The sequence below is a fragment of the Erinaceus europaeus genome, chromosome 16 (genome assembly GCF_950295315.1).
Source record: "Erinaceus europaeus chromosome 16, mEriEur2.1, whole genome shotgun sequence".
Lineage (NCBI taxonomy): Eukaryota > Metazoa > Chordata > Mammalia > Eulipotyphla > Erinaceidae > Erinaceus > Erinaceus europaeus.
The window spans coordinates 28,909,442-28,925,402 of NC_080177.1; the positions used below are offsets into that span (position 1 = coordinate 28,909,442).

General features: G+C 40.6%; 1 protein-coding gene across 12 annotated transcripts in view; it reads right to left on the reverse strand.

Annotated features, from left to right (window-relative positions):
• SYNE2 (spectrin repeat containing nuclear envelope protein 2) overlaps nt 1-15,961 on the reverse strand; it is a 429,917-nt gene that overhangs the window by 41,469 nt on the left and 372,487 nt on the right. For all 12 annotated transcript variants that reach the window (XM_060174850.1, XM_060174845.1, XM_060174844.1 and 9 more), the window contains 3 exons: nt 10,519-10,674; nt 7,216-7,374; nt 4,675-4,841 (listed from right to left, as the gene is read on the reverse strand). In XM_060174850.1, coding sequence (XP_060030833.1) covers nt 4,675-4,841; nt 7,216-7,374; nt 10,519-10,674 — 482 coding nt within the window. The remainder of the gene's footprint in view (nt 1-4,674; nt 4,842-7,215; nt 7,375-10,518; nt 10,675-15,961) is intronic.

A 15,961-nucleotide genomic window follows, 5' to 3' on the forward strand; every position in this document is an offset into this window, starting at 1 on the left:
TATTGACTGATCTATGGGCATGTGACTTCCATGCTTCAGTTTGATCAAGCCCTTAGTTTGATAGTTTGGGATAAACTATCTTTCAGAAGTATAACAACAATCAAATGAAATCAAACATAAAAAGCACATTATTAAGAATACAGATGGGAGCCACATATCTGCTATTATTTCAAGTCTTTATATGCTCAATTGTTCTTTCCAAAAAAAGAGGCTAATAAAATCACCTGCTTTTTTAAATCTCTTTCTCACTAAGGAATTATCTGAAGACAGGCAGCCAGAGAGGAGGATGGAAAGAGTCTGTTAAAATGCTGAAGTGGTTGGGAGTTGGGCAGTAGCACAGTGGGTTAAGCGCACATGGCGCGAAGCACAAGGACCGGCTTAAGGATCCTGGTTTGAGGCCCCGGCTCCCCACTTGCAGGGGAGTTGCTTCACAAGTGGTGAAGCAGGTCTGCAGGTGTCTATCTTTCTATCCCCCTCTGTCTTCCCCTCCTCTCTCCATTTCTCTCTGTCCTATCCAACAATGACTACAACAATAAAGCAACAAAAGGGAATAAATTAAAAAAATTTTTTTTTAAATGCTGAAGTGGTATGATCAAGCATGAATAATTAAGGATGGACTGTCATTCTAGTATTCAGGAACAACAATCTAGATCTTGTTACTGAATGATCCATAAACAGGAACAATGTCATCATACCCCAGATCAGTGTCAGGTGCCCAAGACAACTTAGGATATAAAACAATGACAATTAAGAATACTAGATACAACTGGCCAAACAGAAAATTGTCTTTTTCTTTTTTTTTTTCCTCCAGGGTTATTACTGGGCTCGGTGCCTGCACCATGAATCCACTGCTCCTGGAGGCCATTTTCCCCCCCTTTTGTTGCCCTTATTGTTGTAGCCACGTTGTGGTTATTATTATTGCCATTGTTGATGTCATTCGTTGCTGGATAGGACAGAGAGAAATGGAGAGAGGAGGGGAAGACAGAGAGGAGGAGAGAAAGATAGACACCTGCAGACCTGCTCCACCGCCTGTGAAGCGACTCCCCTGCAGGTGGGGAGGCGGGGGCTCGAACCGGGATCCTTACACTGGTTCTTGCGCTTTGCACCATGTGCTTAACCCACTGCGCCACCGCCCGACCCCCAAATTGTCTTTTTCTTATGTACAAGGATATGCATTCATTTCAACAAATATCTGAAGCACTTTTGAGATAATCATGGAGGAAAGAATTCTCACTTCTAGATACAACCAACTCAATCCATTCCCACGCAACAAACACATGTTTTAGACTTAGTGGAAAAACAATAACCACTCAATAAATGCTGGCTCCCATGTGCTGGTTATGTGTCAAATGGAAGACACACATCATTCATTCTCATAGCAGCCTCTGATGTAAACAACACTGTTAGCCACATTTTTCAGATTTAGAAACTGAGGCATAAACCCTCATCATGAGCTACTTAATTTCTACTGTGGACTGTAACCAGAGATAATGAACCTGAGAAGTCACCCTCACAACTCTTCAAATCTGGTGAGACCTTTGCTAACACATAGGACTAACTACATTCACGTTAGATGGCACATCATTTAACTAAATGACAGATACCAGATTAGGCTAGGGTTTAGGGTACTGGGTACAGATGTACATGTATCCATAAACAGGGGGCAATTATATAACTCAAATTCTAAGTGCTCAATATTGGTTGAAGAGCCTAAAGAAGGCATCATAAATTCTCTAATTGATTGGACTTAGATCAAATTAGCTGGGCAGCATAAGCAGAAAGGCCCAAAGAATCCAGATCCCAAAAACCTAAATCTGACTGGGCTCAGCAAATGATATTCAATGCCTAAACAACTGAGAGAAAAATCTTACAACATCAGATGAGGAGAGGACTACAAAAGTTGGATATGGGCAAGAGAGTGGCCATTTAATAAAGGCCCTTTTAGTCAATATCACACCACATCATCACCTGGGGCCCTAGTTAGGGAATCCTTGGATACCCATACACATGATGGGCCTAGACCTCTAAAGGGCTCCTCTCTCCACCACCACTGGTCGCTTCCATAAGGAATGGCATCTTGTGGGCCCTCCCAGGACCTTGTCCTCACCATAAAGCAATGACGGTAGGGATAGCCCCAGTCTCCAAAAGGTTGGGGGTACCCTGCCCTGCCACTTGAAAAAGACTGGTTCTGAAATAAGTGTAGCCTGCAATGTTCCCACTTGTGACCATGAGCTATAAGCTCAGACCAATAGGGACTTAGAGGTTACACAGGCTCTGGCACTAAATATAAATATATATATGGGCCCTGAAGCAGGTGGATGGAGGAAAATAGTTAATTTTAGCTACAGAATTTTTTTTTTTCAAGAACAGTAGCTACTCTCTGCCCTAATCCAACTTTCTAGTCCCTTTTCTCTACTCTGACACCATTCTCTCAGACAATATTCTTATGCAATTTCAAGCTAGCTACCTAACTCAAGCAACACTACCATAGTTGTGTGCCCCCAGGAACATGCCTAAAATGGACTTTCTAGTTTTCTTCGACCCTAAAATCCCATGACTCCATCCTGACTTCTCTGGGCAGACAACCTCACCAAAGTGTCCTGGATCCTCACATCTCCAGAGCTCTGGTCCACTAGGGAAAGACAAAAATAGGATGGGGGTATGGACTGACCTGTCAACACCCATGTTCAGAAGAGAAGCAATTACAGAAGCCAGTACTCCTACCTTCTGCATCCCCAAAACAACCTTGATCCACACTCCCAGTGAGGGAGAAGTTATAGGAGGAAGAGGACAAGAGGGCTCTGACTTCCGCTCCATCAGTTTATGAACTTCCCTTGTACTGTCCATGGTGCTCTCAGGGATCAAATCCAGAAAGGGACAAATGGAGATGCACACACAGATACACAGATACACACACACACACACACACACACACACACACACACGACATGGACTTTTAGAGGCCAAGCCTCCAGTTGAGATTTAAAGTCTTCTAAGATTTTGTCACAATCTATCTTTCTAGCTTCATTTCCAACAACTGAGGCTATGAGCTTCTCCTCAGGGCTGTTCTAGCCCTGTACCTTTTTGTTCACGACATAAACCTCCTCCTTTCTGTCACCAGTATCATTAGAGAATCCCAATCCTCATCTGGGATCACAGCTGTTCTGCAAGGCTCTTTCTAGTCCCCGGCCCCACTCCAGGAAGATGAGACCTGAGTCCTCAAACCACTTGACTGAACAGCTGCTCAGATGTCCACTCCCATTAGTGTAACTGACTCATCTCACTACCTACTTGTAATTTACATAGCATTTAGGTTGATGCTTTTGATGACTGAATCAGGTTCAGTGTTTATAGTGAGGTATAGGAAATGCCACATTATTATTGTTTTCAGCACATATTATGTGTAAAATAGATAGGAGAAACTCTAAAGTAAATAAAGAATTGAGGAGTACTGAAAATAGGATGTTTGAACCATCTTAGCACAATGACATGTAAAAATAGGAACTAGCTAGTGGGCACACAGAGCTGCATAGTTGAGTTACTGTTCATTTAATGCCCGCTTGCAAGTGAAGAACACTTTGGTTGGGGGTCTATCTGGGGGGAACTTAAAGATAAGAGATATTTAAGAGTATGTGTGAGGTATAGATAATTGAAACACCTGAACTTGCAAAAAAAAAAGCATCCAAAATGTCTTTAAGATTGTGAGAATGATGGTGGACATGGCACAGGGGGTGGCATGTGGGACACACAGAACTTCACACAATGAGACATTTCAGTGCACAGTCAAGGTAGACCTGAAGTTCCCCTCTTCCTGCCTGCAGGAGTACAGGACCTCATCTCCAAGCTGCTCCTGGCCCAAGTTTCAACCTTTGGTCCAGGCCCACTCTCAGAGGCTGCTGCCTTTCTTTGCCATTAAATCTGTCCCTTGAATTTCCTATCATTTACTCACTCACTCATGCCTTTGTTTGTATGCCTCTTGTGTGTGTGTCAGGAGGGGTTTTTGGCCTGTTCCCTTCTCTGTCTTCCACCTCCTTTTTATTTAATGAAAGCTTAAGCTTTTTACATTAAAAAATAATGGTGGGTATGGTGTGGAACAGCAGCACTTCAATTTTATAATCTTATAAATCATTATAAGCTCATTAATATAAATTATATTAAATCAAAAATGAAAGTGTTGGGTAGCATCAACATCATTCTGTGAGGCGGGATAGAATTATTAGCCATATTTCTAATAAGGTTGTACCATAGAATATATCTTTGATTTGTGGTTTCCTAAGTCCTCCCCAGGGGATCTGGCATGCTGAGCCCCCACAGAAGTTCCCTGCACTTAAGTGTGCCAACCTTTTGAAGTGAGGGAGATGAGGGACCTCCAGGCCCACATCTAGAAATCAGGGCTATGCCCTGACCTGGTTGCGTTGGCCACATACAGGCAGGAACTTGCAGGCAGGACATACAAATCCTAAAGCAGAGTAAGAATTTCTCAAAACACATAAACATCTCAGAAAGATCTCTTTTTCAAATTTAGTATCCAGTGACTACTTCAACTGAATTTACTTCATATTAAAATTTAAGCTAAAGAAAAATATTAAAGTGCATCATACTAGAACGTAATCTTCCGTGAGCAATCATGTGGCTGTTAAAACTAGAGAGTAGGGATCACTTTTAAGCCCTTACCTCGATCCAATGACATCAAAAAGATGCTGCCAACGGTCGTTAATTTTGTTGAGCTTGTCGTCGATCTCAGCGGCTCTTGTTGTATTGCTGGCCTTGATCAACTGGTCACCCATTTGCTTTAACTGTAACTTGTTTTCACTAAACAAGTTTATTTCTTCCATGCAGTCCTGGCAAAGGTACCAAAACACAAACCCTGAATTACTAGTGAAAATTCATTGATTTCTTCACCACTCAACATAGCTGTCTCTTGAAATTGAAAAAACAAAACAAGGGGACAGTGTGGTGGCACACTTGGCTGAATGCACACATTACAGTGCATAAGGACCCAGGTTTGGGATCCAGGTTTGAGCCCTGGTCCCCACCTGCAGGGGGAAAGCTTTGCAAGTGGTGAAGCAGGTCTATAGTTATCTCTCTATCTCTCTACCTCCCCCAACCCTCTGGATTTCTGGCTGTCTATATCCAATAAATAGATAATTAAAATAAAATTTAAAAAAAAGAAAGAAAAACAAAACAAAAACCTTTAAGGGCTGGGGAGATAGTTTACAGTTAACCTGAGAAAGTGCCTCTTTAAGCCAAGTCCCAGCCTAGAACACACGGCAATGGCATCCTTCCCTTTCTCCCTCTGCTTTTGTATCTTTCTATCTGAGAAGTCAGCCTGGAGCACTAAAACCCCAGTCACAACAAAATAAAAAGGCAGAAAAGACGGGGGCTGGTGGTGGTGCATCCAGTTAAGTGCACATATTACCATGCACATGGGGGCACATTTCACTAGAGGTGAGGCAGGTCTGCAGGTGTTTACCTTTCTCCTCTATCCTTTCTATCTCTTTCCTTCTCAATTTCTCTGTCCTATTTAAAAAAAAAAAAAAGGAAAATGGAAAAAGGAAAAAAATGGTCACTAGGATTTGTAGTGTGAGGCCTGACCCTGGTGGCAATAAAAAAATAAATAAGAAAAGAAACAAAACAGCACAAAGTTATCACCTGTCAGCAACTAACCTCAGAAAGTCGTTACAAACAATGGCCACGTGACACAAGTGGCAAATGAAAGGCCATAGTTAGCTTAATGAGAAAGCCCTGGTTTCCTCTCACAGCTCTCTTCTCAGGAGTTAAGGACAACTGAGTGTGGCAATTAAATTAGCTTAATATGGGTAAAGTTTTCCTGAGGTTTGACTAAGTGACATTTTAGAAGACTGAAGTAAAAATGTTCTTTCTGGAGTAGGGCACCAAAGTAAAAATCTTTGGGTGGAGGATGAGGGCAGATGTTCAGTTTCATGGGGTGGTGGGGGTGGGGGGAATGGGACACAGACTTTTGGTGGTGGGAATGGTGTTAATATACACTCCTATTAACTTATAGTCTCACAAACTAAAAATTTATGAGAGGGGAAAAATGGACCGATTGTCTCAAACTTTTTGTCGCATAGACCATAGCTCTGAGTGTATGTTCCTTCAATCTAAGCACTTAAGACTTAAAATTAGTAATTGGATTCACAGTTAACCCAATTGCCAAATGATTTGATTATAGATATAACTATCTATTGCTTTCTTAAACCCTAAGAAAGCAGGAACCTCCCCCTTTCTCTATAAGGCCCACATTTCTCCCAGTCCTGAGGATCTAGGGCAGGGTTCACTTTCCTGCATGCTTCTCCCAATTCATACCAACTGATACTGCACCTGCTGATCACAACCTAATCAATACAGCTAGTATCACCTGTTTCCCTTCGGACTGCATCCAGAGATGTCAGGCATGGAATGTGAACCCACCAGCTTCATTACTCTTCTACCAGGTTCCAGATGCTACCATGATGCCAACTGGACTTCCCAGGGCAGACAGTTCCACTATGTGTCATGGAGCCCCACCTCCCCAGATCCTTGCCCCACTAGGGAGAGAGAGAGATAGGCTAGGAGAATAAATTGACCTGTCAGTGCCCGTGTTCAGCAATTACAGAAGCCAGACCTCCCACCTTCTGCACCCCATAATGACCCTGGGTCCATGCTCCCAGAGGGTTAAATAATAGGAGTTATCAGGGGAGGGGATGAGATATGGAGTTCTGGTGGCGGGAATTGTGTGGAACTGTACCCCTCTTATCCTATGGTCTTGTCAGTGTTTCTATTTTATAAATAAAAACTTTTAAAAAAAGTTCTTTCTACCTTTCCTTATGGAGATTAATGACCATTTCAAAATTAAGTATCCTGATGTTGCTGGGCTCTCTGAGCAAGGAGCACTTTATAACAACTAGAACAAACCATAATTCACCTGGGTGTGAACTCACACTTCAGGTGTGAGCCCCTTTTCTGGCTAGACTTACTAGGAAAAAGCCACTCCCCTCAACACCAATAACAACAAGCCCAACTAGAATGTCTCACACTTTCCATTATCTCTGGAATTCTAGCCATCTTTCTTTTTCGGAAGGAGTAAAAATAGTGAGAAACTTGTCCTGTTTCTAAGATGTTACTAGAAACATCTGTCACATTATCCTGTATTGGGAGTGAGAAGGACAGTCCCGTGCTTGTCATAAAGTTCACCTCTTGGATGCCCCTGCTTACCTTCTGTAACTTCTCAATCATTTCCTCAATACTAATATCTGCTGTCTGCAGAACTTTGTTTTCCATCTGCACCAGCCATGCACATAACTCTTTATTTTTCTCATTGAACACAATCCAGGAATTGAGTCTGTCTTCGATCTCCTGTTTGCGTATAGCCACCTGGAAATAAAAATGCATTTGGCAGCTTAAAAAGCAGGAAGGAAAGCAGATTCCTCTCTCCCCTCCACCAAAAACACTATAGATTTCAGAAAGGGGGGGCAGAAAACCCCAAACCACTATTAATTTCATTTTAATCAGAAGCCCTAGAGACTTAAATCACTTATTTTTCTTGGTTGCTGGGACTCCGTTCCTTCAGTCTGACTTTTATCAGGAAGGAAAAGGGAGAAGGAATAAGAGAAAGATACCACAGCATAGAAGCTCCATCTGGTGAGGGATTCAAACCTGGGTCATGCACATGACAAAGGGGGCACTATACCCATGTACACTGTCTTGCTAGCCCCATCAGTTTTTGCCTTTGAATCACCGGGATTTAGGGCCAGGTGGTGGTGCATCTGTTTGAGTGCACATGTTATAATGTGCTAGGAGCTGGGTTCAAGCCCCCAGTTTCCACCCGCAGGGTGAAAGCTGTGTGAGTAGTGAAGCAGCATTGCAGGTGTCTCTCCCTCTCTATCATCTCCTCTTTCAATTTCTGGCTGTCTCTAACAAAGATAACAACAACAATAACAACAAAAAGCAGCACCTGGATTTAACATCAACATAAATTTCTTACACCTTTGATGAGTGCCATAGAAAGCAACAAAATAAAATTTCATCAGATGCTCTTTTACCAGTGAACTGTAGCTGACTAAAAAGATTGACTTATTCAATACTTATTAGGTTATATTAAATATTAGAAACAGAAAAGGTTAGATAAATACATGAGGCACCAGCTAAGTTTCTTCCGATTCTTATTCTGTCAGTTCACATTTATTGCTATTTGCTGCATGCTAATTTATAACTTTTTCATCCAAATCCTTTCCCATTTTAAAAACACGCATGTCAGGCCAATGAAATAGCTTCTATAGCGCACCACTTTGCTATGGGTATAACCCAGGTTCTAGCCTAGCTCCCACCACCATGAAGGACACTTTGGTGCTGTGGTCGGTCTCTCTCTCTCTCTCTGTCTGTCTCAAATAAATAAGTAAATAAAATAATTATAACTGAGTCCACCAACAAAGACCTTGTCTTTATTTCTATTTAAGGTCCATGTCCTATTTGTCTAATTATAAAAACTATTGATATAATCTACATTACACTGTAAATTTAACATTTTAGTGCAAACAGAACCACAAAAAAAAAAATCCTCCCAAACCTGAATGTTTTAGAGGTGTTATTTAAAAAGTGAAACAAAATGTAAAAATACTGTTCTTTATTCATCTAGTTTACCTTTCCATTATGAACTATGATTTTGTATGGAAACCATGGAAATGGGACCTAGCATTGGTCAGGAGAAAGTAAGCAGGCTGACCTCAAAATACCCAGCATGCTCTACTACATGTACAACTTCTAAGTTGACATCAGCACAGTCTTTCTCCTTACAGAGTGTAAATGTATTACCTAATACACACATTTAAGGAATGCAAAAAGGTTTCCGGATCTTAAAAATCTTTACTATTTGAGCTGAAAAGGGCAGTTAAGTATTCTTTTAGTAAACTTTTTTTGTTTTTTTTAAATATTTATTTATTTCCTTTTGTTGCCCTTACTGTTTTATTGTTGTAGTTATTCTTATTGTTGTCATTGTTGGATAGGACAGAGAGAAATGGAGAGACGTGGGGAAGACAGAGCGGGAAGAGAAAGACACCTGCAGACCTGCTTCACTGCTTATGAAGTGACTCCCCTTCCCGTGGAGAGCCGGGGGCTTGAACTAGGATCCTTATGGCCGGTCCTTGCACTTTGTGCCACATATGCTTAACCCGCTGCACTACTGTCCGACTCCCTTAGTAAACTTTTTAACACTTCACTTTAGAGATGGGGAGACAAAGGTTGAGTGCCCAGAGATTTTCCTACTATGTACAAAAAGACCCACCACTCTTTTCAACCAGACAAAAATGCCTAGTGTTTGAATATCACCCAGCCATATGTGTTCTGAAGGCTCAAAAACAAAACAAAAGAAAAAACCAATTCCCGAAACACAAGTTTTGTGTTTCCATTCCTCAGGGCATTAAGCTAGCATTTTAAAGCCCCGGAATTTTATACAGGCTTTTTTTTTTTCTTTTCCCCCTGACTGGTTTCATAATGGCAACAATTGGGAACATCTGGATTCCAGTCTGTTCTTCTACCTTAACTTTTAGCATATGCTTCACACGCTCTATTTTTCTTTATATACATATGAATAAAAATCCTGGGACCTCTAAAAGAGTACACTGTGACGATTAAATACTAAACTCAAGAAATATGTGTTTAGCTTTATTAAAATGCAACCCAAAGTATCTGAATTTCAACTTTAAAAATAAATCTCATCACAAAAATGAGATTAACATTTGTTTTACAGAATTGTATATATATATATATATATATATATTTAAATGCCTAATTATTTCTATGAGAGAGATAGAGAGAGAAAAGCATTGGTCATATTCCGTGCTAGGGATTGAACCTGGGCTCTCACATGCAAAGCACGTGCCCTAGCCCTTCAACTACTTCCCTGGCGGCAAAACTATGTTCTTAAAATAAGCATCAGTTTGAACCTTGTAGTTCTGGTAAATTAAAATAATCACAATACAGTTTTCAATAAGTAGATAGCTGCTCAGATACTTTTCTTCAAACAAAAAAAAGCTATCCAAAATAAACACCAAATTCCAAACTGAATGACTGAGGAGTTCTCACATAAAAGACACAGATGCCCACCTAACAGTTTGTCTCGGGCAGAAGAGACCCTGCAGCAGTATTACTCTAAGGTTGGACCTCCGACCTTTCCTCTGATTCCTGATTCTAATATACCAGTCTTTGTCATTTACACAAAGCAGCATGCAGTGTATACAACTGCTTATAATTGCATACCCCCCCCACCCCACACACACTTAGGGTGACTTTTTAAAAAGCTCATTCAAAGTGTACAAGTCTCAGCATTTAAAGCTGGAGAAACAAAGAGTCAAATCTGTTTTAAAGCATGTTGCTGCCTTGTAAAGGAATAGCATCAGCCTGGGCTCCAGCTGAAAAGGGCCACTGGTTCAATGAAATTAAGCTCCTTTTCAACTTTGTTTAGCCTTCTAAGACATTTCTATAAACTACAGGACAGCCGTGCCCTGCAGTTAACTGACTTACTCTTAAGCAGAGGTCCTCCCATTGTCTGTGCAAATGCTCTATTTGCTCCTTCAAAATCATTACATCTTCCACAAGAATGTGCTGGTTTAAGTCGGCCTTCATGGTGTGAAGTTCTTTCAAGTTCTGAATCCAGTTAGCCAAAGCCTTCTCTAGTTCCTGCATTTAAATATTAGAAGGAAAGCAAAACTTCAACACAAGCTGCTGTTGTTTCCAAACCTGTAGGCTAATCCTTTGATTGGACTTTGGGGGAAGGGAGACCAAAAAGGGGGCGGGGCGTGCTGAATGAGAAACAGCCCGTGGAGGGTGTCTGCAGTCCTGGTTGGTCAGTTCACCTTTTCTGGAAAGAAAACTTTTCTACTTGTTTCATCTCTTCAGGTGGTTCAGATTCTTATGTAACTACTTCTATTTTAAATTCACTAAGGACTATTTAGAGAAAAGTATCTTTGAAGTCTAGAAACAATCTCACCCACCCACCTTTAATCCTGAGACCATGTAAGAACATAGTTAATACAATGTGACTCCCCATTTTTCAAAAGCACCTAAGAATGCATCCTTGCTATGAGGCAAGCATAGAACAGTCTCTACTCAAAGGAAATTGTTACAGTCAACTTTCAAAAAGGGTGAACTCGATGGAAGAAAAAAATTAATTGTGCCTTAATAATTGGCAGAGCCAGCTAGCAGAAAAATTCCTCTGGTAACCAAAACATTTGCTTTTTAAAATGAAGCAATCATTAAATTATAAACATTTTTGAATTTAGAACTTAACAAAGGAGGTCATTTTCACCACATGGGCAAGGCAAAAGTCCAAACACTTAAGAGTCCTCCAGACTGACTGCTCTTCTTCTTCCTGATGCTTTTGCACATTTGAAGAGTCTCCATCATATCTGTCTATGAAGCTGAAATGGATTATTTCATGTACATCAGAAATCAATCTCAGGAGTAGCAACAATAAAAATGTGTTAATTCTAAATGATTTCTGGAGTTTTTTAAAAAAATTTATTCCCTTTTGTTGCCCTTGTTGCTTTATTGTTGTAATTATTGTTGTTGTTGGGTAGGACAGAGAGAAATGGAGAGGGGAGGGGAAGATAGAGAGGGGGAGAGAAAGACACTTGCAGACCTGCTTCACTACCTGTGAAGTGTCTCCCCTGCAGGTGGGGAGCTGGGGGTTCGAACCCCCAGTCCTTGCTCTTTGAGCCACGTTCACTTAACCCGCTGCACTACCGCCTGACTCCCAATTTCTGGAGTTTTAACAACTACCTTAGTATGATTTCATTACTTGCCAACTAGAATTCACACTTAATAATCCAGAAACTTCTTTGTTAAAGTTGCATGGAGGTTAAGAAATACCCCTTTCAGAAAGTGAGTCATTAGGTTCTGCTTACCTAGCTTTAGCCTCACAACCTTGACAAAATGAATGAGAGTAGTGGGATATTCACTAGGCCAAATAACAATGGAGAGAACTTAGAAGCAGAGGCAGGGATTTCTGAGATAGGTCATCCTTTACCATGCAGTAAAACAATGTTGTTGTGTCTCTTGTCTCTCCTCTCCCTCTCTGTCTCTTACCTTCTATCTGACTAAAAAAAAACAAGCAAACAAACAAACAGAACAGTCTACCAGGAGTGGTATAATCTTGCAGCCTCCAAGGCCCAGCAAAAATCCTAGAGGCAAAAACATAAAAACAGAGGCCAACTACTCAGTTAAAACTGAAGACCCCTGAGCCTCATCTAGCAGTCAGGCACCAGGAAGCCCCGCATAACCAAAGCCCTGCTGGCTTAGCTGCCTGCACAGTAAGGAGGTGTATTTAAATTATCCACGGCCAGATACAAGTTTGCAGACTTGGTTTTCCTCCTAATCAGGATAACTAGCAGGTAAAGAACTTCTGAATATGAACAGTTGTGTTTCTTAATAAATACTGCCAAACTGTGTTCTCAGAAAATAAAGGAAGGGAGGGAGGGAGGGAGGAAAGAAGGAAAGAAGGAAGGAAGGAAGTTAGGGAAGGAGGGATGGAGGGAAATAACCTTTACTACAATCTTTTGGGTGCTATGCTTCATATATTTGGGGGAGGGAAATGTAGAATGTATAATGATTCCTTGATATTATTAAAATTAGGCAGGCACCAAAGGTCTCAGGTTCAATTCCCAAGACCACTATAAAACCAGACTAAGCATTGCTCTGGTGAAACAAAAAAAAAAAAAAAAGAAGAGAAAAAAGGAAAGAAAAAAGAACAAATTGTATTTCTTAGGGCTGAGATGATAGTATAGTAGTTATGCAAAAGACTTTCTGAGGCTCCAAGATCCCAGGTTCAATACCCAGCACTACCATAAACCAGAGCTCAGTTTTCACTAGGTGAAAAATAATAAAAATAAATAAACAAATGTGCACTTTTCCTATTAATCATCATACTGAAATGTTACCTATTCCTTCATCTGATGCCTTTCAAATTATATTTACGTAAACTTTTGAAAAGACCAACTAGTAGTTGCCACAAAGGAAGAGGGAAGGAGGGCCTGGGTGGATCAGGACATATGGGACAAGTGTCTAGTGAAGGACAGATTTGGACTTCCAGTGGTGAAATTGATATAGTATATACATAAGTTGATTTTCAATGATGCACTATGAAACATACACTATAGTGTATTCTTCAGTTTAAATAGAAATATATATTTAGTCAATTCCTTCAAACACTTTCAGATCTCAGATAATTCCTCAAAGGGACCTTTTCTGAGTCATGTATGAGTCTGGGCCTCTGTTATTTTTTACTGCCCCAAGGTTACATACCAAGTTTACAGTTACTGGCATAGATCTGAGTATGCATATAGTGGGCTCTTGGTTAACATGTCTTTCCAAAGACTGTCAGTACCATGCTGGCTGGGACCAATGACAATCTTGTTCACCAGTACTGCCTAGTGTACTAATATATATCTACCTCTCTCTCCTTTTCTTTCTACCCCTACACACACACACACACACACACACACACACACACACACATTAAGTAATTCCTTTGTGCATCAACTTGGTGACAATTGGAATATAATTTTTCTAGGAGGAAAATAAAGTTTTGATTGATTAAATGTTTACCTTATCTCCCCCATGGTGCCCTGTGCATGGCAAATCCTCAAACTATTTGGAAGGAAGATGATTTTAGAGTATCTCTGAGTTTACAAATGCTCATAAAATATAAGTGAAAAAGGCAAGAAATCAAACAATGTATACTGCAAAGTCTACAGTGTAAGTTTATGGTAGTCCTGGAAATTGAATCTGGGACCTCGGGAGCCTCAGGCACAAAAGTCTGTTGTCTGTTGTGCCTCAGATGCCACTACATCCCCATCCTACAATGAAAGGAAGTTCATTACAGTTGACCATTGCTATTTGTCTTCCATCCAAGTATGAATCAGGGCTGACCCTGCTTAGTGTCTGAGATCAGACAAAATTGGGCATATTTGGAATGGTATGGCAGTAGGATGACAATGATTATTTTTACATTAAAAAATTCTTTCAATGAAAATACTCTAAGCTTGCTTCCAAGTTAGTAACAAAAGAGAACATATTCGTTTGGTTGTACATTTTAATTTTATTTATTTATTTATTTAAAGATTTTATTTATTTATTAATGAGAAAGATAGGAGGAGAGAAAGAAAGAATCAGATATCACTCTGGTACATGTGCCTGCCAGGGATTGAACTTGGGACCTCATGCTTGAGAATCCAATGCTTTATCCACTGTGTCACCTCTCGGACTACTACTTCTTTATTTTTTTATGAGAGTGTGGTAGTGACAGAGAGTGAAAAGACAAGGGGAGAGAAAGCTGGTGAGTGAAGCAATGCTCTACCAGCCATGGAGTTCTGCTTGCTTTGTTTCTGTTGCTCTCACATGGTGGTGGTGCTGGGGATCAAACCCAGGGACTCAACTATAGAAAGCAGGTGTTCTACCACTAAGCTATGTCCTCCTGGATCATTTATTTATTTATTTATTCCCTTTTGTTGCCCTTGTTGTTTTATTGTTGTAGTTATTAATGTTGTCATTGTTGGACAGGACAGAGAGAAATGGAGAGAGGAGGGGAAGACAGAGAGGGGGAGAGAACGATAGACACCTGCAGACCTGCTGAATCTACCGCTTGTGAAGCGACTCCCCTGCAGGTGGGGAGCTGGGGGCTCGAACCGGGATCCTTATGCCAGTCCTTGTGCTTCGTGCCACCTGCGCTTAACCCACTGCACTACAGCCCGATTCCTCTGGATCATATTTTTATTTTATGTTATTTTATTATAACAGGGGTATTGCTCCATACCACATCCACCACCAAAGTTCTCTGCCTCCTACCAAAGATAACCACCATAGTTCTCTCAAACTCTTAAAGACAGATTGGCTTTTTTTTTTTTTTTTTTTTTTTTACTTTATAAGTAGAATGGCCTATGTTTTTCCTTACTTAATTTAATCAGATAAATTGTCTACATTGCAAATATGCCTGAATGGTCATATAGAAAACAATATAAAGCTTAGCGCCGTGTGACAGAGTGTGTTGTTTGGGACTTGACTGGATTCTTTTACTCAGCACAGTAGCATTTACATCTTTGCCTGTGAACTCAGTTGCAGTGGAGTTGTGGAGACTCATATCACTATACTACTACTAAGTGAAAAGAGGACAGAAAGAATGTGTATATATATACACACACACACACACTGGCCTACATATACAAATATTAATATGAGAAGATAATCTACAAATATATACCTTTCAAGGAGCTCTATGCATCCTTGGAAAGATATACAGAGCACTACTGATTGTGCCTATGGAAAAGGAGAAAAAAAATTCACTTAGGGCTTTTGTGCCTTCTAAATTATGAACCATATCAAAACTCATTTTAAAAATAAAACGGGCTGGAGAGCCAGTGGCAGCAATAGCGCTATACGCTCATGCCTGAGCCTTAGAGACTCCAGGTTCAGTCCTTGGCACCACCCTAGTGAGAGCTGAGCTGAGCAGAGCTCCCGTCTTTTTCTACCTGTCTCTCATTAAAATAAATACTTGAAAAAATAAAAACTGACTCAAAGAATTGTTGGTATGCTTCTAAATTCTGCTAAGACCCCTTCTGTTTCATTGGTTTAATTCCCCTGCTTAACACTGTATTCTATTTACATAACCACTGTTACCTAAGCACCGCCCTGCCTCCAGGGCATTGGTTTAATCCTCACTGTTTTGCAAGCTTTTTCCTTTTCCCCACCCCCATCTTACGTACATCCTCTTCGGACCTGACTCTTCCGCCTCAGGATATATAAGGACAAGATTGTGTTTAGAGATAGCTTAGACTGCGCTGCGTTCCACATGACTAAAGACTGAACTGCTACGACTCAGCCATGAGTCCCTGGTCATCTCTCTCTCCCGCTCGCGAAGCTAGCCCGACAAAGAATTAGTCATTTGACAAGTTTTAGAAGCATGAATACCCCT